This window comes from Manacus vitellinus, unplaced genomic scaffold (assembly GCF_001715985.3).
Source record: "Manacus vitellinus isolate BGI_N305 unplaced genomic scaffold, ASM171598v3 scaffold_11_pilon, whole genome shotgun sequence".
NCBI lineage: Eukaryota > Metazoa > Chordata > Aves > Passeriformes > Pipridae > Manacus > Manacus vitellinus.
The window spans coordinates 18,944,844-18,969,673 of record NW_021938895.1 but is presented as its reverse complement, the minus strand read 5'-3'; the positions used below and the strand labels follow the sequence as shown (position 1 = coordinate 18,969,673).

The following is a 24,830-nucleotide window of genomic DNA, read 5'->3' as shown; positions in this document are numbered from 1 at the left end:
TGATACAAGACTGCTTTTCCTCTTTAATTAATGAAAAAATAGTTTGGAAATACAACTTTTGATCATAAAATGGATAGGTGTAATGGAAAAAAATCTTCACATTTCTTACAGAATAATAGTTACTTAACTAGTAATACATTTGAGATGAGATGATAGTGAATCACTGCAGTCAACATATTTTGAATCTGGTGGGTTTTTTTCTAAGTAGTGTCCACATGATTTTTTTTATCATTAATACTAGATTCTTTTTTTCCAGGTTGACTGGCATGAATCTACCTTCTCCTGTTATCAGCAGTAAGAACTGGTTACGACTCCATTTCACGTCTGACAGCAATCACCGACGAAAGGGATTTAATGCTCAGTTTCAAGGTAGGAAACTTATAAAAGTTCAGCAAAAAAATTCCTTACCTTTAAGCATCACTAAAGTGGGGTAAATTTGAAAATTATGTTTAAATATCAGACTTGTAGTAAACAGCTGACTCATACTACTACTGCTCTTACGCTGAGTATCTCTTATCCTTGTGTGATCAGACATCTCTAGGGATTTACTTTTGGGAGAAGTATGTGTGCTTCACAATTCAGTTTGCTCTAAGTATATATTTGCTTGCTCATTTTGTCTAAATTGCTTTGCATTCAGTCTGATCTTTGCTTTAAAAACATGTCTGGAATGCAACTTGCAGAAAGTTAATTCACACAAAGGCATGCTGCCATCTAAACATTGTCTTCCTTCATTATTCAAAATCTAACTCTTATTCGAAAGCTACATTCATCATTTGGAAATTTGACTTAACCATAGTATAGTACAAATTATATTTCAGGCTCTTACATGGATTTCCATATAAAACTTTAAAAGAAGACAAAAGGATGTCAGTGTTGTTGTCAATTTCTACTTATGTTCACCTAGATACTTTTTAAAATGCAATTTTTTGGAATGGCTTCTTTTTTTTTTTGTACTTCATAAATCACTACTCAAGATGAAAGACATGTTGGTTATATTGAAAGTAAAAGAGATTCTTAATTTATCTTACTTTTAAATTCTGCACTTATATAAGTTGTTTCAACCCTTTTACCTCCCACACCATCATATCATTTATTACTTTAGACCTTTCTTTTTTCCATGAAACTCTGGGACCTCTATCATTTTAGAAATGACAAACATACTGCAACAAATATATGCTTCTGGTGATTATGACATACATGTGCAACAAAAGCATTTAACATACATAGTTCTTTCAGTTTTAAAAATATTTTGATTATTTTGGTAAAAAAAATATTGTGAAATTTCATTTCATTGTGGCAACTCAACACAAGTATGTATTCTGTGATCTTTTGCACTTACAACTTATTTTTTCAAAGTTTACCAAGGATGCATATATAATACCACTATTGGTGACTATGAATTTAAATGTACTGCTTATGTTAACTCTGTGCCTTAAGCCTATTTACTGGAGATCACAAAAACAATGTGACTCATCTTGCTAATGCACCAGAAAACTATGAATCAACAGGATAAAAAGGGGAAGTTTGGTATAAAGTAACATACATGGGAAAATAGCTTTTGTTCTTTTTCAATATATCTTATCTCTAGACAAATACTTACCATGAAGTTAAAGCTTTTAGGAAATATCTGGGGAGATCATTATTTCAGATGTATATCTGTTGCTCTGCATAATACACGAAGTATTGGGTGTAAGTGTAAACTTCCCTGATGTAGAACATAGCTTGTGAATGACAAGTGGAAGTTTCTTATTGCAATTCAGATTCTTACAATTACAGAAGTTTCCTTTCTGAAGTTAATTGTTTTGAAATGCAGTTTTATAAAATTTACTGTATTAAATACAAAGATCTCTGAATTACGTGAGCCCCAGCCCTCTATCTTATGAGGCTCAATTGCAATTAAACAAATTCCCATGTTAGTGATATAAACTGTGTTAAAACCTGAGAGAAAGTGACACATAGGATGAAAATTCAGAGTCGTATAAAAGGCTGGTTAATCTAACAGCTTCATTACATCCTTTTTGTTACACAGCACTAGTAATTATTTGTATTATATATGTATTTGAAAACTAAGTAATTATTTGGGATTTTATTTTAAGCAGAAGTAACAATATTTACGGCTAGACTAGTCTACTAGTACCACAAATTGCATAATAACACAGATTGGAAGAGACTTCTGGAGCTTGTCTAATCTCCTCAAAGAAAGGTCACCCAAAGAAAGCTGCCCAGGACTGTGTCTGGTGGATTTTGAATACCTCCAAGATTAGAGACTCTACAACCTCACTGGGCAACCTATCCCAGTGTTTACCCTCACAGTAAAAATGTTTTCACTTATTTGCAAGTGGAATTTCCTGTGTTTCAGTTTTTGCTTATTGTTTCATGTCTTGCCAATGCATATCATTGTGAAGAGTCTGTCTTCACCTTCTTTACACCCTCTCATCTTCTTAGCTATTAATACACACCAGTCAGATTCCTGCTTCCCCCAGGCTGCCTCTTCTCCACGCTAAAATTTCCCAGCTCTCTCAGCCTCTCCATCATGTTTTTGTTCTCAGAAACTTTTTTCTGCTAAAATTCAACAACTTTTACATATATTTTCATCTTAGTGCTTTTCTTGAGTTGCATAATTATTTGAGCTGATCGTTAAAAAACCAAACAAACAAATCACCAAAAAACCTCCTGTGACATATATGACCTAATTTTCTGGAAGAAAACCTAGCAGTGAAAAAGGATGCCTCAAATATCTGACTGCCTCCAGACACAATTTTTATATTTGTCATCTGGGCAAATCCTGCAGTGCAGGCTCTATGACTCTGAGACCTCTGAGAGACATTTTCCTTATGGGCAACTATTTACAGTAGTTTAAATGGACCGTTCCAGAATACACAAACGTAGTTGGGATTGATATGTAGTTGAACTATCTTGTCTTTGAGACAGTTATAGTAAATACATAGATTCTTTTGAAGTAACCATTTAACACTCACTTTACCAATAGACAAGTCCCCATTACCAGTCTGACCAAATCATAAGAATTTTTTTGATTGTTCTAATTTCCCAGAGATTCTAAATATTGGACAACTGTCCTCAGGGCACTCAGGACTCTACTTTTAACATTACTTAGACTGCTTTCTCCTTTTGTTTCTTTTTAGAAGGAACAGTCCTTTAAAGTCAGTCTGTGCTGTCTTTTTGTGATTATTTGCATTGTTCAATCATGTGTGTGTGATGAAGGTGTATAATTATGCTACACAAGAACAATAGTCTCTATTGTTTTGGGAAAATAGAAGAATTTGTAATTTTGATTGCAGTCCTCAGATATTAAATTAAAGCAACCTATTGTGCCTTGCCAGATAGTAAATTATTGTATTTTTGAGTCTTAATAACACATAGGTTTTTTTTTTAATAGCTGTCAGATATAAATGTTATTCACAAAACAAAATCACAAGATATTCCTCAAAAAGCAGTAGCTTGTCCATTTGCAGATTGCATCATAAAGTCAGGGGGGGTTGACCTTAGCTGGATGCCGGGTGTCCACCAAGTCAATCACTTCCACACCCCAGCAGGACAGGAAAGATAAAACATATTGTGTTACTGTCACAGGCAAAACAGTCTCGACCCTCACACATTGTCACTCCTTTCTCCAGCTGCAATTTATGCTGCACAGCAACTTTTTCCCTGCTCAAATGTGTTATCCCATCACTGATCAGCCTTGACCAGCTTCAGATCTGTCTTGAGCTGGCTAGCATTGGCTCTAACATGGGAGAAGTTTCTAGCAGCTTTTCACAGAAACCACCCCTGCAGCCATGCCACTACAGGTACAGCCACTACACAGGGCTTGGTCACATAAGCATAATGACCAGCCCCATGTTACATGCAACCAGCCCTACCATTACTTTATTCCTGTACTTTTCATATGTGTTCTACCCCAAAGCACCTGAATCCATCCCTTTCCCTGATATTATTATCCTTAAATATTCCGTAATTAACCTTGTGCAATCCCAAAATGTTCTTCCCTTGTACCCCACAATGAGCCCTGTATTCCTGGGCAGGCACCCCCCTCAGCCTCTGAAGTGGTGGGAGAGCTCCTAGTGTGAGCTATCCCCCGGCTCTGTGGGCTGGGTCTCACCAGGGATAGCCCTGGGGAGGCCAGGGTAGAGGTTGGGTTCCACATTGGTATTCGGGTTCCCCTACTTGCCCAGAACTCTCTGCACTTCTTCTGCCGTTGTGGAGATGGACTTGTGATGGTCCTGGAGGAGCCAGGGTGAGGTGGTTTTCGTCTCTGCCATCCACTGTCACCTCCCTGTGCTCCTCTGTGTGTGCACAGGTGAGCTTATTACTGCCTAACCTAACACACATATCAACTTCACTGGCTTTTCAAAAGCAAGTCAATATTGAAGGCAGCAATCCCACCTCTGAACAATGATGGGATAAGAGACTTTTTTTACTTTTCCTAGTAAGAATTCAGATTATCAGACTTTTTATACAGTTAGCATACATATACTTTAATCACTCTTTTCAACTCATATCAAATTTATATCTTGTTTATAATCAAGTTATCATAGCTATATTATAGCTGTAACTTGGCCTTTTCCAGCCAGCCAAAACTAATACTAATAAGCAGGCAATTTAATTTTCTTTTCTTTGTTTGGTCTTCGATAAGACAGGCAGAATTATTATAATCTATTTCATTAAAATATTGGAACTACCAATTTGATTTAAAGCTATGTATAGTCAATTATTTGTTCAGCAAAATTTTCAGATCTTTCTAAGCTTGCATTTTTTGCAATATTTAATGCCCCATTTTTAACATGGTCAAGAAAACCAGTTCACTAACAAGAAAAAAAATTAAAGCAGTGTACTAGAATTGCACACTTGAATACATTAACTATATGCAGTTTTAAAACTATATGTAATTTTAAAATGCTTGGCAAGCTGAATGTATAAATAAAACAATGTAATCTAAAATATGTATCCAAATGGTGGGTATTTGGATTTCCCCTTGCATCATATTTATTGTCCCGTCTTCCATCAGATTAGAGAAGAAGTTTAAAGAAAATTTTTAAAATTAATTGGGTATAGACTGAAGGGTTTGTTTTGGTATTTATTGTTTTTCCTCACCCCACCTACCTTGTTGCTTTCTTCTGATTTTTGGTCTTTTAACATTGATTTCATCAATAAAAATATTTATGTCCCAATTTCTCTGTGTATCTATGGAATTTTTTTTCATAGTGTCAGAGTTCCTAGTCAGAAGGAGACGTGGCTTTAAATGGCCCTGAAAACCACAAAAACAAATTAAAGTGCAGTGATGTGATTTGCCTTGTCTGCTTCATATCTCCCATACCAGCAACTTTGGTCTCATTGAAATCAACACTCCCAGTGGATACAATCTGATTCAGTTCTTGTTCTGCCTTGTTCCTTAGTAGCATTGTCCTAGGGGGAAGAGATGTTACAATTCATTTAGTTATGAATTTCTTTTTCTTTTCCATTCCTCTACCTTCTCCTGTGCTGATACACAAAGATTCTTTCATATTCAGTGGGAGTAGCAGAGTTATGATTTGTCTTATGCCAGTGCTTCACAAATACATGAATTCCCCAGAGGTGAAGTATCATTAACAGGCTCACAAGGAGATGAAAGCTTAGCACTTCCCAGAAACAAAGCTTATCAATGTACACAGGATGACTTAAAAGGTGTGATAATGAATCCCCTGCTTTTGCATATTTACGGCATGTACACTATGCTTGCTTAGCTTTTGCTTATTTCCAGAACAGTAGGTTGTTTTAATATTTCTAGTTTCTATTTAACGGGGGAAAAAACCACAATGCTTTTTTTTTGTACAGCTAAAACTAGTCTGCTTAAGTTAAATATTTATTTCAAAATTCCTACAAATAGAATAGAAAGTTTCCAAAACATGATTACTGGGTGTGTTTCACAGTAACTCAGGCCTCTCTTGTAGGGTGTTTGGAATAAAGTATGCTATTTTTGGCAAGTTTTCAGGGAGGTTCAAAAAGGGACTAGCTATTTTGATAATTATGTACCAGAAGTTATCTATCTGTTGAGTTTGACTACCTTCAATAATTCAGGATTTAACAAATAGATAATCCTGAAGTCAAACAATGAATATAATAGAGGCTGCTGAAATAAACATGTGCTAATGGAAAACTATGAGTGAAGTAATATAAAATCAACTTGCAATTGCTACTTCTTTCAACGAATTTTCATAGTTCACTGAGTTTGCATATAAATGTGCGTCTATCCTTCCTACATATTCAGTAAACCCCTAGAAATGATGTTGCAAATAAATGAAAAGAATCTGCAGTATTTCCTTGGTACTTTAAATCAGGGGTTTCATTTATAATTGTTATTTAGAGTAAATTTCAAAAATAAAATTTGTAAAAGCAATTGATAAAATCAGAAAGCCAGAAAAACCTATTCTTTTCTAGCTCTTAAGTGATGCTGAATATGTATTTTTCCTTTAAAATGGTACTGAGACAATAATTTGTATTTTGCTAAATTTTATTATCAAGAGAATAAACCATCTTGATGTGAAAAAGTCAACAAGATGGTAATCCATCATCTCTCTTGCTCTTTCTTTTCTGTGATTAACACAAACACTGTTAAATACGAAGTGCTGTCTTCTCAATTGTATTAGTCTGGGTTGGTCTTTTTGTGTCCAGTAGTGCTATTTTCCCTCAACAGAGTTAAAAGTCTTTTTTTAGCTTTTTGAAGCACCAAGTCATCCCTCAGTCTCCTAGATAAACTTAGGAGGATGAGTTCTTTAAACCTCTGACTGGAAGTAATTTTCACCACTTAATGCAATTGGTGCTATTTGAAACTTCCAGTGACCCACTTATATGATTTTAGCTGTCTCAAAATAAGTAGTACTTATCTACAGCTAAAACTGCATTTACCTTTTTTCCCTCCATATGTTTATTTCTGTCCTACTTCTGTTTTTTCTTTTAAAAAGTCATGAACACTTAGGAAATTAATTAGCTAAATCATATTAAACTAAATTATATACCCTGGAGACACAAATAATTTTTCTTAACTCTATTTGTATACCTGTCAAGGCTGATATAGGTAGACTATGCTTGTCATTTTTTTTCTTCCTTTTTTTTTTGTTGTGTCATGTTGTATTTCTTACATCCTGTAAGTACAGTCATCGTGGTATCAGTAAGTAATTTATTTTGAGTCTTTTAGTTTTACTTGTTTAGATTTCAGTAAGAGTGTATTAAAATATTTCCTTGAACTTTTGTTTAGTATAATTGGTTTAGATTGAAAACATTTATTCAACTGTACAAGCCTACAATGAGGTAAGTTATTGGAGAATGCTTATGAAGTCAGAAGGAATAAATCTTTTTTCTATTAAAAGTAAAATTCCTTTGGCCAAATCTTTGTACGTGACTGTTGATAGTGAATAGCTCCCCCCCTCTGGAAATCAACTTAAATTATCCTTTTTGCACTCTGATTTCAGTCACATAATGTATCCTACATTGATACCTGAGAATACAAAATAACTAACACCATCGAGCACTGGCCTGTATTTTCTCATCTCTAAAAGTAGATTGTTTGATCAAAAAGGAGAATTTTAATCCAATAAAAACTGTAGTAATGAAATCAATATTTGACATCTTATGGTCTCATGCATTCAATATATATCAATCAGTAATTTGTCATATATATTGAGTTCAGCACATCCTTGTCTGGCTCTCTTCCTACCATTTTTAAAACGTGGAAACCTTTTCTTTTTCAGTGTTTGGCATTAGAAATTACCTTTGATTTTATTGTTAAAACTGACATCTCATAAAGGCAACATGCATTCTTATCTGTTTCGATGTCACAAAAATATCTGTTTTTCTCAAAATTTTAAGAAAAGCCCAAAAGTTGACACAGAGTGACAAAAAGAAAAAAATATATATCTAAATGTACTAGGGTGAATTTATGCTGATACTTTTTGTCTGTGTTTGGCCCTGCCACCTGTGAAAGCTCTTTCCCTGACAAGTTATGGGAAAACAAGCACTGATAAATGGGAAAGTTGTCCTTGAAGAGAGCTTCTTGTTTTAATTGGTGTTCTGTGATTGGCTAATTGTCCTCCAAGGTCGCTTGAAGGAGAGATTGAGGAGGAGGAGGATGAAGGATGCCCCCAGACTCATTTGGAAAAGACCCCCCTAAGTACAGTACACAGGCACAGGGAAAGCCACGCGTGCACAGAAGAGGGGCACTTACATAAGCGGGAGGTGGGACTGAGGGCCTCGGGCTGGGTGGTGCTGGCCACACCTGGGAGGTTCTGGTCACTCAATTAATGGTATAAAAAGCAGATAGTGCTTTCTTGGGAGGAGCTAACTTCACACCAAGGACAATGTTGCCTTTGGCAGGGACGCCTGCCAGTTTGTGATCTTACTGACTCTCCAAGGATGCAGCTTCTGCTATGGGCATGCTAGGTCGACAAGATAACTTTATGGGCAACAGCTGGGTGACTGGGTAGGTCGTGCTGGGGGCTTATTTCTCTCCTCCTTCCTCTTTTTTGGGTTTGTTTGTTTTGTTGGCCACCTCCTGGTAATAAATATTGATTTTTGTTAAGCTTTTAACAGTGTCTTGGTTTTCAAGCTTCAGTATGTTCAAACTCCTCCCTAATACACTAAAGGAACTACATTTACTAAAAGTACAGAAGAATTGGACCCTATGATAAAGTTCTGTCCTCAAGAATTTCAGTCCAAAGTTTAGGTGGAATTTCTCAGTGCCAAGAGAGTGAGACATTTGACAAAGAGTGCATACAGATTTGCCTTAACACAAGAACATTCTAGTAAAAAGTCTTATTATTAGGTCACCATATAGGAGCATATTATTATGAACCATTGTGTATTGGGTTTGTGTGGCTAACTTTTGGTGGCAGGGGGGCTACGGGGGTGGCTTCTGTGAGAAGCTGCCAGAAGCTTCCCTCATGTCCTGGAGAGCCAATGCCATCTGACTCCAGGATGGACCCACTGCTGAGCAAGGCCAAGCCCATCAGGAGTAATAGTAACACCTCTGAGATAACGTATTTAAAAAAGAGAAAAAAGTTATCATGCAGATGAAAATTGCAGCCAGAGTGGAGTGAGAATGTGAACAACTCTGCAGACACCAAGGTCAGTGCAGAAGGAGGGGGAGGAGTGCTCCAAGCACTGGAGCTGAGGTTCCCCTGCAGCCTGTGATGCAGACCCACAGAGGAGTGGGTGGATGCCTGAAGGAGGCTGACCCCATGGGAGGCCCATAATGGAGCAGGGTCCTGGCAGGGACCTGATGGACCATGGATAGAGGAGCTCACGCTGGAATAGGTTTTCCTGGTAGGACTTGTGGCCCTGTGGGGGACCCTGGAGCCTTTGCCTGAAGGAGTGTACCCCATGGAACAGACCTATGTTGCAGCAGTTAGTGAAGAGCTGTTGCCTATGGGATGGACTCACACTGGAAAAGTTCATGAAGGACTGTCTCCCGTGGGAGACACCCCATAGGTAGCAGGGGAAGGACTCCTGTCCCTGAACAGCAGCAGAAACAACCTGTGATGAACTGACTGTAACCTGCATTCCTTGTCTCCCTGCACTGCTGGGGGGCAGGAGATAGATCTTTGGAAGGAGACGGGGTGGGTGGAGGGTGCTTTTAAGATTTATTTTACTTCCATTATCCTGCTCTGATTTTGTTAGTAATAAATTCAACTAATATCTCAAATTAGAGCATTTTTTGCCCATGATGGTAATTGGTGAGTGCTATCTCCTGGCCATTATCTCAACCCATGAATCCTTTGCTATATTTTCTCTCCTCTGTCCAGTTGCAGAGGGGAGCGATAGAGCAGCTTTTGTGGATACCTAGTGTCAAGCCAGGGTCAACGCACTACACCTTGATTTTTCGGCATTTTCCAGAGAAACAAAAAGTACTTCATTAAAGGTAGAAGCTTGTACCTGGTTACAATCAGGTTGTTAAGTCATACTTCTTTCTTAAGGGTCCAGTAAAGTTTCCATTGCTGAAAAGGCTCAAACGTAGCTGCTTCATGATGTCAGCACTAAGCAGTTGCTGATCTAACAGCTATTCAGTCTTCAGCTATTGTTTGTCATGCTGTTATCCTCCCTAGAAGTGTTCGAAAGACTATAGTTGAAGCAACATTCAAACAGGGAGCTGAGTGGATCTCATTTTATGATTTATTTTTTAGAGACAATTTCTACAAACTACTACTCTCTGTGTTCTGCAACAGCATATTCATAGAGCAAATTGTGTTGGTATTATTTTCCATAACTGTGGACGATATCTGCAGACATTGAAGACTTGATGCCTGCTGAAGTGGTTTTATTATGATATATCATACATTGAAAGCACAAAGTAGCTAAGGCAGTTCATCAGGGCAAGGGGCCAGCTAAGTGACATAGAAAATGTTAATGGAAAACAAATGACTGTGTTTATTTTAAACTTGCAGATCCTGTATCAGCTTATACACATAGAATAAGAAAGATTTGTGTAAAAATCTATTGTGACACCAATTTATCTTGAGGCTGTACCATTTATTCACTAGTACTGCATGCAGAGATTTCCAGCACAGGGAGCAGGTGGAAGATCTGCTAGTGACAGGCAGTACTTTGCTAAACTGATGGAACAAGGAAACCAACTGATCATGAACTTACAGCTTTTACACATAGCCATATAGTAGAAACATCTATGCCTACTGTGAAGCGCTCTGGAGTTATAATACTGATTAGTAGGGAAGATTTTGAAACCTATTAGTGAGAGAAACACTAGGATAGTGTATTAGAATACTTTTCAGGCAAGGAATACAGAAACTGCTGAGGGTTGGACTATTCCAGTGCATTGGTTTAAATTAGAGATCCTATGGAAAATTGCGATGCCTCAGCAAAAGTCAAATGGGTAGATGAGAAGAAAACTTGCAAGGATCCTCCTAGGTTATTGAATCTGGGACCTTGTTTTATAAAAAAGCCCCATATTATAACATTCCCTTCATAAACTGAAGTGAATGTTAAGTTTGAGAATGGCTGAGTTTTTTTCTTATTCTCACAACTACTAAACTTTTAAAAGAATTCATGGTACAACCAGCCATAGTGAAACAGAAGAAAACCTAGAAATAGGTAACAATCTGTTTACTGGTCCCACATGACTTTGAGTAATAAGAAAGAAATGTTTGATCTATAAGCAGAATGCAGAGAAATTACCGATGCTGCCAAATATGAAAATGTAGATTATTTCTTCCAAGGCCAAAAAATACTAGTAATCCCATAGTTGTGCACAAAAAGGATTAGGCACTAATGCAAAGCAAATGGTGCACTTAATTGGACTTTTCAATCTGAATTAAGAAAATACTGTGTTTTGCAACAAAATTACTCAACTTGAAGAAAATCAGAGCAGTGAAACTAAAGCAAAAGGAAATTGATGAATCCTGCACTGTACTGAGATAAATTTGCTAATTTCCTTCAGGAATAATCCTATGAATGTTATTACAAGCACATCACTGTTTCTTACTGAAACAGTAAGAATATTTAACACAAAGTGTCAGTCTTTTTAATAGATACAAACATACTTAAGGTGACACAGAGCTTAAGGCTGGACAGGAAAGGTGCTTCTTGTGATCACCAGATACTGGGCAATATGTTATTCCTCTTTACCTTCACATATCTGTACTTGGGAAAAATCTGCAGTGAAAGGCAGCCAAGAGCTGAACTCAGCAGAGCAGCAGCAGAGCAGCTTGAGGAAGTACCAGCAGATGATGTCAGAATATTTTAACTTTGAGTGGTAGCCAGTATTTGAGGTCTTGGAGGTTATTTCATGCAGGAAGAAAAACTGGCAAGATACTCATGTATTTGGGTAATTGGGGAAAAACATATTATGTCATCCAAGACACACACAAAGACTGTTAGAGAAAATGTTAGGAACAAACAGGAAGTGTAACTTCTGTTGTTATGGAGTCACACTAGAACTAAAAGAGGGTAAATTAGATCAAACATAGCACTATGTAAACCAAGTAGTATATTACCTTATCTGGCTTTGATATGACTTGGGTACTGCACAACATTTACCTGCTTGTACACATGCAATTAAGTGTAGGTGTAATGAAATAATTTCATATGCTAACAATTCTAGAAAAACCCACCAAGGTCTTAGCCACTTACTATTTCTCAGCCAAATGACTTTTGGTTATTGATTACTGTTAAGAAATCAAAGAAAATAGGTTTAAGAAACCTATCTTGATAAGCTAATCCTCTATCAAAGAGGAGGCAAACATATTTGGCTGTTGTTTTCAGACCTTAATTTAACATGATCTTAAAATGTGTTGATGACTAACGTTCTACAGCTTCTCTGGGTAATTTATTCCAGGGCTTAATCGCTCTTACTGTTAAAAAGGTTTTTTTCTCATGTAAGCAAAATTTCCCTTTCTGTAAAGTCTGTAAGTTCTTGTTCTAGCCTTAATGGAACTGCAGAGGTATCTTTCCTCTTTGCAGTTTCCTTTTTATCTTTAAAGGATATCATACCACCTCAAAACCCTCTCTAGATTAAATTATTTCTCAGTGATGCCCTACAAATGGGCCTCTCAGTATCTTCACTTTCTGTTCACTTCTCCATGCTTTTCTTCTTACTAATTTCTGTCCTGTCTCCCCTAAGCAAACTTACACAACCAGAGAATAAGACTGCAAATTCTTGGTGCTAAAGAATACATGCTACTTTGCTTTTGTACAGCTTTTAGCTCATTCATAATCAGTCAAACAAAACCAAAAAAAACCCACCTTTTACTTGAAAGTCATATCCACCCTGAAAATGTATGACAAATTCACACATATTTTTGATATTGTAATACAGATAATTTGAAATTAATCTTCAACCACAAATTACAAGTTCTCCATAAAACCTTGCATGTCAGATAGGAGGAACACAATTTAAACCAAAACAAAAATTATTAAAAACCCTCCACTTTATAGTTGGAGAAGCTGGATCTGAAAGGTGACTGTCTCCTATCTTCATATCCTGGGAAACAAAACTGTGGAATATAAACTGCATTTTAAAAAAAATTCGTTGTAGTAATTTTAGGAAGCCATCCATGCTGTAATGAGCTGCTGTGTATAATAGGGTTTTAAAATAATAACAGCAGTAGAGCAATTCTTTTGTGAGTTCCCCTCTCTCAGAAATGAATGTAAGAAGAATAAAATGGAGAAAAATTTCCTTTTGAATTATAGAGAGTTAGTAATGTAGGGAAAGCATAGTATGCTGGTGTGCTTTATGAATCCAGAAATAAAGCTGATACTACCAACTACTGTTTTAATTTTCAAAAATAAGAATATTTTTGAAAAATAAAAACATTTTCAGGTGCACTTAAGGTGCATTATTTCTAAAAATTTGCACTAGGGACATAAGACTTTTACAAAAATATTTTGTATTTCCAGTTTTCTAAGACAAAAAAGAAAAAGATGTCTATGTGTATTTGGGTGTTAAATTAAGGATGATCTCATTCATCCTTAACAAAAATATGCTGATTAATAGATTTTTAAATTTATAAGACAGGGGAGTTCATTTTGAACATGAGCAATGCTCCTCTAAATCTTTCCATAGCTGAGTTTATTTTAGCTATAGCAAAAGTCTAAGGAATGCCACCAGTGCTTTCCAGTAGGCTGACAAGGTTGTCTTGGACTTCCAGTACTCAGCTCTGCCTTCCTCCCTGAACGAGTAACTCATCACCAAAAGACCCTTGAAGTTATGATTACCAGAAAAGGTTAATTCAGTAAGCTTCACTGAATGTTTAAATGAAGACAGCAGAAAGTTATGCAAATTTTCAAAAGTAATCACTTAAAAGGTGGAAAGTGCTGTTCATTTCTGACATTATTAATATAAACCCATTCCTCTTTTTCTGCTCCTAAATGGTAAATCATCTTTGAAATCAGGAGAACCATTTTTAATGAAAGAGAAATGAGAAAGTAAAGGATAAGTACCTCAGAAAAGGTATTCAAATGGTATTTAAATTGTTATAAAAATGCAATTTAGAATATTTCTTGTATTTACAGAAGAGGTTGATCTGTTTCACTGAAACTGTGGTGTGCAGTGGTCTCTGTTTCTTTCTCAGAGGTTGAACAGTTTTTATTTTAAATACTATGCTTGGTTAATACCTTTTAAAACTACAAAAAATACTGTATAGGTTACATATGAAAACTTACACATATGTATAATTGAAGCAAAATTTTGCTATTTATATATCAGACTAACCTTATGGATCCATATATCTCACAGATATCTATATTTCACTGTTAAAGTTCTCCAGGCATAAAAGATCATTCCACCTAACGTTACCATCTAAAATGTAGCTTGAGCAAGTGGTATGTGTTATATTTTGTGGAGAGAAAAATGCATCTGTGTAGGAGGATTCATTGTGTCTATCTTAGAAGAGGATGAATCGCCCCCTTGATTTAGGTATTTCTCTTCATAAAACATACATTTTAGATGACTGATCATAAGTACTGTGAATCTACTATCTAATGTTCTTTCAGTGAGATATAAAATGCCTTTTTCTTGACATATGAAAAAAATCCAAGGATAGAAACTACAGGACTTGTTTCAATGCATGAGAGTCAAAATGTTTTCATATGTCAGGTCAGAACCTCTAGGTTCAATTTGTGTTCTCTGTGTTTCAAATACAGCTGGTAGGTATTACTTTTCCTCATTCACAAGGGTGTGTTTCAAATGCATCTAACAAATACCTTTATGAGTGAACTGTCACAGGGAATTTGAGTGATGATTGTCATTTTTACCATAAAATAGGGTCACAGGGCAATGAAAAGGATAGTATAGTTCTTTTCTCTGTCCACTGCATAATAACTCAATGGGTTTACCACTCATTCATGAATGTATGGATTTTGAATCCTCCAAGAACTGCTCACATGTTTTACATGACACATATACTTACAAACTGAGAAATTAATGCTGGTGGAGGTACCACAGCTGCAGACAAATATCCCAGATATTCACTACAAGTGTTGTGCTGTCCATTTTACATTAAATGGAATAATTTTAATGGACTGGTTATGCAGTCTAAAAAACCAGAACATAAGCTGGCACTTGGCGGAAATTTTAGGACTAAAGTCTAGAAAATAATCCTAAGAACACCATATCCATGAGGTTTGCCCTTCCAGAAGGTCTTGGGAATATCAGCCTTATTTTCTACATTGATGTGTCTATACAATGTACAATCCCCGCCTTAGAAGAAAAGAAAATACCACACTGCTATCAAAACCATTTCATACCATGCAGCTACAATTGTTTTTCAATCATCTTTCATCATCTGAACACCTGTTTTGTAGGTTTAGGTGTAAATGACTGCACTTGCAGCATACATACAGAAAGTACTTTCTGCAGAACTTGCCCAATTTCAGCAGTTAAGGAAAAACAACCTCATTCTGAGGCTGCAAAAGCATTAGAATTCTAATATGGAAATAATTACAATGGAATCATGTTTTTTTGTGCAATATTTAAAGACACATTAACTTGCTGTTTCAACCACTTCACTTCTTAAAAATATTTGCATAGAGATCAGTGTGTGGTGTGGTAATCATAAAATTTATATTGTGTATTGACAAAAAGTATAACTGACATTCTCTAGTATTAATTTATATATTTATATACTATGAGGTACTAAATACTGCCATTTAGGAAATGTTTAAATTGATTTCTTGTTTCTGTTTATGTCTTGGATAAATGACTGCATTTTAAGATTATTAACCACTGCAAGATCTACCGAAAAAATTCAATATGAATCAAGGAAGAATTACTGCTTTTTTTATTTTTTGTTATTGGCATGCATCATTTTTAGCATTCTGATACACAAAGTCAGGCACTTGCTATTTTGCTATGACTATTGCTTTTTGCACAATAGTTTTGAATTGTCCAGGTTCGTTTCACAATTGTTTTCTACATCTGATTTTACTTTGCACTGAACAATTTGTTCCCAAGCCACAGAAATAGTTAATATCCTGTGATGGTGTCCTGTATTTTTACCCTTTTCTTCTACCATTACAATTAAAATTCTACCCACCGCGTTCCTTAATGTACAACTGCACTAGTGTCTTCTCATGTCTCTTCCTACTTGGCTCCTGATCCCTCCTATGGTGCCCTAACTACTTAGTAGGGATAAGCTGGGAGTTTATCAGCCATTCAGCTGAATAAACAGAGAAAAAAGATATTAAACCTCTCATGCATCTGTTCTGTCTCACAAAACTTTGCCCCTTTGAGAACTCTTTCTTCTTTCTAATTCAGTTCATATTGCCCTGTAGACTCAAAAGAGGTTAGGTGAGCCAAGTAATGTAACACACTGTGTTAATCTCCTTAGGAAACTGAACCAAAAACATACCTACTGCAGAAGAGTGGATCAATTAAAGCAGATGTGAATATCACATTTAAAGCTTGTGGTCCTCAAACATGCGTAGATAATGTTTTGTACATTTTATGTATGAAATAAGTTTTAAAAATGTTTAAGATTTTGTCATATGCAGTGGTAAACATAGGAAATCCATACATAAAATTAGGACAGGGTTTTCTTTTCTTTGAATCTAAGCAAACATGAATTCAAAATATTGCCAATCCTGATAATGTCTGTTTAAAAAGAACATCTTCTGAAACATGATAAATGGTTGTATTTTTGTAAAAATTTATTTGGATTACCACAGAAACTGCAGTTGTTTCAATCTTCTGTAGAAGTCCTGTGTAGCTTTGTATTATTGTAATGTATGATTTGGCTACTATATGTCCATTTTATGATGTTTAATAATGGATTACCTTTTCTTTGTTTGCTTTGTCTCTCAGTGAAAAAAGCAATTGAACTGAAATCAAGAGGAGTCAAGATGTTGCCCAGCAAAGACAGCAACCACAAAAATTCTGTCTGTAAGTTGTTTATACCATTATTTTTAGTGACTGCATATATCTTATGGAGTCCTTTTAGATGTACAAATCAAAGAGAGAGACATTGGGAAGCTATGGTCCTAAAATGGTTATTACGTTTTCAATCATCCCTTTATTAGAACTCCACTGGTAATACTCAGGGTGTAAAAAGCAGAATATGGTGTTGTATGTAGAAAAACCCCTGTATTATATATAGAACAATATTTTTATATATGAGGATATTTAGAATTCAGAGATGTAAGGCAAATTAGGAAATCCAGGCAGGACAGTGCCATGTAGAATTTAACAATTCAGTACTGGGGACAGTGAAGGTATCTTAGCATTATTTGTATCTGTTTATACTTTCTGATCTTTTTTTTTCCCCTCACTTAATATCACAGCTCTAATTTTTGCTCTCCTTACCAAACTATGTCCTGATGACATAGTTTCTGTCCAGTCTTGCACAGAAAAGGTTAAGAAATGCTGTAATTCCCAGCTTCTGAAGAAGATGGAGATCACAACATCACTTTCCCATCTTTGCATGCCTAGTGCACTCTAGAATGACATCTCTTCTCTCCCTCTACACCTTTTCTCCCATGTATAGTGTGAGGCTAAAATCAACATGCTATCTATGGGACTATGGGGTTGTTAGTTTTTCTGAGCATCACTTTCCTTGAACTGGCAATCTGAGTAGTATTCTAAGAGTTCTTTCTCTATTAATCAGGCCAGCCTTGGAACAAGAAAAAGACAATATTTTTAAATTTTGAAAACTAAGAGTCCCTTAGACCCCCTCCAAAAAAAGAAAAAAAAAAAAAAAAGAAAAGAAAACCAAAGGGTAAGCCAGTGTTCACCCAGAACTCATTAAAAGTGTAAATCTAATGACTAAGATGTATTTGGATAAATTAATTCCACATGAAATAACAGTGAATTCAGTGGACTGAAAGCTAGGCTGTGTTTGCCTTATTGTGTGCTATTCTGCAAGTACAGAGAGAATGAGTATCTTGAAAGCTGATGTCTAGGGGATATGATTTTGTCTCTGTGTTTCTGCAGTGAATTGTTTAATACAAAGTCAGTGTTTTGGTATGCTCACTGGAACAAAAGAGGAATGACAGTTTTCTGCTTTAAATGTTGCACGTTGATGGTGTGGCACTCAAAAGGAACTTTTTATGCAAGGTGTAGCAAAAAAGTTGATCCATCTCTTTGGTGTTTGTATCTGAATGGGTGATTATTTCATTATTTATAAGTTACCTCTGGAAGCTGTGTGATCTCTGCTTACACCCAGAGCACATGCTGTCAAACATCCCATGCAATTACAGAAAGTGGAAGGCAGGCTATGGAAAAATTATTATAAGGCAGTCTTAAAATTGCTGTTTATTTCAAATGTAAATTGCCTTTTTTGTGTTTTGACTTGACATAAATCTAAGAAGTGCATTATTATTATTACCATTACTTTCACATATATGAAGCTTATAAAAATGGTAAGATTAAAATACAAACAGTTGGATTCAAATGTATTTTACTACTCTTTCTGATGTAAGCCTTTAATATTTAACCATTTTTCTTACTAGTAATTACGTAGACGGAAAAGGTAATTGGGAATTTGACTTAGAGAACTGATAAGAGTGGATATTATCGTTTGATGCCAATTAGCAAACCTAAAACAAAAAGATAATTAAATACTAAATTAAATAGTAACACCCCTCACCATTTTTGCATGTTAGATCTTTTTAAAATTCTCTCTCTATAAAGCAGAAAGGTTGCTTTTGGATTTTGGTTTATGGGCTGTAGGTGGAATTCAAATTCATGGCTAGGCTTCATGAACGAAGATTTGGGAAGGGCTCTACCCACGTTTGTTACAAGCACGCTGGTGGCTAAAGAGGACAATGTGAGATAGACATGTCCGGTTGCAAAAGACACAGCAGAAAGACTCCTTGGATGGTACCGGCAAGACACGATTCTTTCTGAGGTAGAATTCAACACTGGCCAAATCCAGTCAGCATATTTCCCTTGGTTGTATGAAGCTAATCTCTCAGAGGAGAAAGAGAGAGTTGTATTTTTGAAACTATTTAGGGAAAGCCAATCCAATTACATCTAATGGTGTCCATCTGATTACTTGCAGGTTTAGTCTACCCACTTTTTTTATAATTTTGATATATATGGTATATTCCCAAAGGAAGTTGCCTGACCCATCTTGCTATCATCACTCACTCTTATTCTAACATGAAATAAGCTTGCAGACTGTGTTCCTAATGGTTTTGGCCTTTTCTAAAAGTCCTATGACTACAGTTTGCATTGTGACTGAGTAAATAAAAATATAGATTGCTGGCTCTTGAATGAATGTTTTCATGGCAATATTTATGCCCAGTAACTCTCTCAGAGGGTGATTATCATCTTGAAACACCTGAGTATTATCTCTACAGCAGAGATTGTACAGGAAGCATCCTGTATATCCAAGAGAAGTAGAGCCCTAATGAAGTGAGCTGCAAGGACAGACCATCACTGGTCTGCAAGGGCAGCCATAGTCCTTATAAAAGGCCCATCTTCTAGTCAAGCAGAAGAAATGCAGTTTATATTTTCAAGTGTAGCCTCTGATACGTGCCAGGCAGTTACTACCACATGCAAAGGATAGCAAGTGAGTACATGTCTTCACAACACCAGCTCACAGAATGTTGGGAAGGCAGGGTCATAACTGCAGACTTGCTATTCGGCACATCTGTGACTCTTTGGGCCCTGTGTGGCCCAGAGGAGGGTTAAGAGAGCAGACTGCCCCAGAGGCCTTTAATGACCTCAGCCCTTGTGCTACATTCACAGGATAGCCTCACATTTCCAGACCTCCTCACCAGGAGGAGGACAGAGCACAGGAATGCATCAAGCTCACAGTAAATGCCAAGGAAGTTCAGTGAGGCGAGAGACATCATATCAGGTGAAAAATGGAAATGCTTATACGGTTTATGTGGTGTTGTGTGCAAATCTGCCAGTGCGGTAATGCTGGGAGAGGAAAGCAGAATTGAAGATAAAGTGCCTGGAAGAGCTGATTTCCTAAGTTTGCTCTTGTCAAAATGCAGTGTGGAAAGTGGCTCCCCACATGATGCAGCAAACTGCAGGGAACATCCACATTCTGAAACAGCAACAAAGATTAACAGACGAAGTCTGAGTGATACTGTTAGAAATGTGGCATTCATATTGAACCATGTTAACATTTCGTGGTAATTACTGAATACTGAGTAACTTAATCTCACTTTTCAAAGTGGTGTGTGAACTACTAGGTTTTACAAAGTGAGATATCTGTAGGTATTCACAGCATAAAAGTCTCTTTTACTTCATGAAAGCAATTTCAGGCTTCTGTTGTATTATTTGAAAATGTATTTTAGAATACCAGAAAAAACACATTAAATGCTTTGAAGATCATGATTCTAGTGTAAGATTAATGCATTTGCTGAAAGTTGAGTTACAGAATATCTGAAGAGTTCTTCACACTGAAGATGATAAAAAGAGCTACTTTACAACAATTATTTCTTCAATGTAGAGCCAAAGAACAAATGAGTTTAGAGAAAAAGTATTAATTGGTTGCAGCACATTAGGTTGAATTAATGACACATGCTGTTGAAACTATAGTGATTAATACCAAATCAGGATTACATTGCTAATTCTGTGTAAGAAAGAATTAATGACATCAGTCATTATTTATTTTGTTGTTGAGTAACTGGCACAAATGGCTTAGGACATTGTAAAATAAAGTTAAAAATTTTAGGATGGAAGTTTGTTGCTTACAAATACATTGCTCATATTTCAAATAAACTGGCAATTTCATGTTCTTGACATTTGGCTACTGGTAAATTAACTTTGACAGAAGCAAAATGATGACTAGTAAAGTTTTGTTCTTCAGTTAATGAAAGACTGTTTCCCTAAGAAGGAAAATATTGGACTAAATAGTTGCATTTAAAAACCTCCAGGGACAGAGAATCCACCACTTCCCTGGGTAGCCCATTCCCATGCCTGAAGATCTCAGTGTTCTCGGAGGAAGTTACTCTGTGCTTGTGTGTTGTATCCTGTTATATTAATTTACAGGCACTGAAATGATTTTCATTTGTTAGTGCCCAATCAGAAACTTTGTAAGTGCCTACACAGTATCATGAACTCTCTGGTCTTTTCAGTCATGATAGCTATTTTTCATTTTTCATTCATTCAAATTTCACAGCTTGAAAAGGAAAGCATTTTTCAAGTTTGCATTTGTATTGTGCATAGCTGCAAATGAGAGAAAGATTGTTTAAAACTTACTAATGTAATAATTACAAGGTAAGGAACCACAAGCCTGAGATTTGTGGACCTAGTATGTCTGCAAATATCCACTTTTATTTTGGGAAGTGTTTTTACAGAAATACTGAGCATATGTTAAATGTTCAGTTAAAAATAAAGAGAGGGAAATAATATTTAAAACTGACACTTTTATACAATAGGTTAGGGGATGGATCCTGGAATATTTAATATTAGAAGTATTCTTGTTATTTATGTCTATGTACCTAAGTATACATGTATATATCTATATAGATATATACAATTGTAAATAACGCATAACACATAATATTCCATTATAGCATTTACCATATGTCTAGTAAGAGAATAATGGCACTATTTCCCCTTTTACTAAGTATTACAGGATGAAATTGGGCAGTAGAAAAAATAACTGCATCATTAACCTCTAACAGTTTTATAAAGCATTAATAAAACAGGAAGGCTAATTAGGCTGATATACATTATGCTATCACAGAACGTAATAATACAGAGTGTCCCAAGAGCTAAGGAGTTTTGGATCTTATGCTGTGAAATTCTTCTGCAATGATTTTTCACTATATTTTATAAATTCCTTCATAAATCAGGTTACTAAATTATACTTGGTGTTTCTAAATAAGCCCTCATCACGGCAGGAGTTTAAATATCTTTTAAAATACTATGCAAAAATCTTGCTGTGAAAAGAACTACTGCCTAAATATATTTGTGAAGAAAAGCATCACTTGTAGCTACAAGCAAAACAAGGTGCTTCATCAATTATTTAATACATCATTTGCATATATAATTTGTAAAATAACCAGAAGGAAGCATCTATTAAAATATGTAAAACAAGATGTAATCTGATTGAATTATGGATGGTTAAAATGAATTGTTATCCAGCTAGGAAGCTGAAACTGCCATTAAATAATTTTCATATACAATTATAGAACATTACTGATTATTCAAAGTGAATGTTCATACTGTAGGCTAAATTGGCATTCAGTTCTGTAATTTTCAAAGTCAAAGACTCAAAAATAAGCAACCTGCTTTTAGCAATTATAATTCTGTATAAATTAACTATTCATACAAAATTTAAATATAAACTTTAATACTTTTATATAGCTTCCTTGGCTTAACTCCTAACCACAGTTCTGTTAAAAATATAGACGTGGGCAGTAAATAGGTTGATAAAATGAAGTCTTGGTAGATTAAAATAATATATGTAAATTATGAAGGCATTCAGAATTTGTGGGTGGGTGAATTCAAATTACTAGAACATAAAAAATATGAAAATATTTTTAATTAAAGAAAAAAGTATGGCACTGGTCATGCAGCGAAGGTATGCTGCAGAATATAGATACCCTCACTGTCAAGTCTTCTGAAAGAGTCAGATACTTCCCACCTTCTGCGAGGAGATTTCCACTTCCTACAGAGGCTAATATTGCCCTTGTGTGTGTATTGAGATCCTGGTTTTCTAAATCCTCGTTGTGGGAGAATATCTTGAGTCTGATAGAAGGTGTTTGACTATTTTCATTTTTCAGATTTTGTGCCTTGCATTACAAAACACTTTGGAAAATAATTTCAACTGTATTAGCATAGCATCTCACTGTCAGTTGTTCCCCTGTCACTCTGGAATGTATCTATTCCTGCAGCTCTTCTGAGAAGAACAGCCAAGTGTCAGTGTCAAATATGTTTGGAACAGGGAAGTTTCATTAGGTGACAGCTAATTTATCAGCTTCAGAGCAGTCTGTGTTCACTAGTCCTTCTTCACTTGGGAAAAGGGAAGTAAAAAATTTATACAACACTTGAACTACGTATCAATTTCCTCAATAATGTTCATTTAAAAACTTGAAATATTTTTGGAATTGGAACAAACAAAAAAATAGGAACTAAAATGGAAATAAATATATTGACTTACTTTTGGAAGGAAAGGACTAGTTGCTAGAGAGAGGGAATTATTCAACCTGATGTGTCCCACCACTGAAACTGATAGAACAAGCTGTTTTTAAAGAAAAAAAAGTTATCAAACTACCTATTTTTTAAAATATAAATGGAAAGAAAAATCCAGAAAAATCCCAAAATACCTGTCTAAGTTTGCTGTTTTGTGTCAGCATACTTGAAAAAGAAGGGACTGTAAGTGTGGTGCTCTGGCTTATATGTATGCTTCTATAATACAAGACATCTGAGCTCAGGTAAGTGACAATAGCAATTTGGCATATATCAAAGTAATGTAAGTTTTAATACATGTGACGGCAATAAAAAATGTTTCATTCTGAAAAGTTTTAATCTATCAAGAAATAGATAGATTTTTATATCTCAAAGTCCACATTGTTCTCCTAATACAAACATTTGTTTGATTTCTGTCACCCCACTATCACAATATTTTCCTGCTTCAGGCTTCTAAGATGAAAGAAGTTCTCCTGCATAAGCAAGAGAGATATGTCAAAAAAGTATGCATATCTTCCCTAGCTTAATGCTTTTGAACTCAACTCTGATGCTCAATATCTCTGCTAGAGGAGCTATAAAGTCAGTGAATTACCAAATTAACAAGAGCAAAACAGTATGGTTTCTCTAAGCCGACATTTCATGTGGCATATATTTTATTCAAGAAGCTACTTTTTATTGCCATATCAGCTTTTCCGTCACGTTTTTGAAGTCACGTGGGAAACCCAATTCAGGCTGAGAAGTCACATTCCTTTCTCAATTCTACCAGACCTGGTTTTCAGTAGTTTGCAAGTGCATCAACAGAGGCTGAAATGAAAAGCACTTACGCTGAGATCAAAATATAGCATGAAGAACCACAAACTGCTTGAATATTACTCCGTTGTATCTATGGAATATATTAAAAATTGAATCCATATTTTAGAGTATGGATCACTTAAAATACAATTAGTGATAGTCACTTCTGGTCTAGTCCTAAGCAGACATGCTAATGTGTAAGATGGGCTTTCTTATGAGAGAAGATGAGATTTTTTGGAGAGGCAGAGCTTGTATTCCACATCACTGTTTTTATAAAAAAAAGAACATGCCCTAAATTTCAGTTAGATTTGCTATAAAATATTTTTGTCTGGTTTTCAGTGCTTCTGTTCTTATTTTGACATTGTTTCTTCTTTTATTGTAAGTATTTCATTGTAGTTTTGTTCAGAGGAGCCCATATGATGCTGTGTTTCATACTTGGGACCAAAACAGTGTTGATAACACACCAGAGTTGTGGCTGTTGTTGAACAGTCCTTTTGCAGTGTTCAGTGTTTCTTTTCCTTATTCCTTCTCCCACAGTGAGTAGGCTGGGGTTGGGCAGGAGTCTGGGAGGGGATACAGCTGACCCAGGCTGACTGAACCAATGCCAAGTAGCATCAGGTTTGGCAATAAAAACTATGTGTAGTCTTTCCAAATAACCATTTCTAGGAGGCTGGCTGAGCATTGTTCTGCTGGGGGAGAGGTAGTGAGTGATGGGAGGTACTTGTGAGGTACTGAGTGATGCCTTTCCATCACCCAAGTTTTTCTTTTTTCCTCTTTTTATTCCTTTTAACCTGTAAACTGCTTTTTTCTCAACCCAGAAGTTTTTACTAATTTTTTTCTCCACCAATACCCTCCCTTATCCTACTGGTGAAGTTATGAAATGGGTGAGAGTCTACTGGGTGCTTAGCTGATGGCAGGGGTCAACCCACCACAGTGTAGAAACTTT

The 24,830-nt window shown here is 35.8% G+C and overlaps 1 protein-coding gene across 1 annotated transcript in view; it reads left to right on the top strand.

Moving 5' to 3' along the window:
• CSMD1 (CUB and Sushi multiple domains 1) overlaps window positions 1-24,830 on the top strand; it is a gene marked incomplete at its 5' end in the record, with an annotated part of 865,314 nt that overhangs the window by 464,262 nt on the left and 376,222 nt on the right. The window contains 2 exons of the mRNA XM_018088901.3: window positions 257-369; window positions 16,802-16,879. Coding sequence (XP_017944390.2) covers window positions 257-369; window positions 16,802-16,879 — 191 coding nt within the window. The remainder of the gene's footprint in view (window positions 1-256; window positions 370-16,801; window positions 16,880-24,830) is intronic.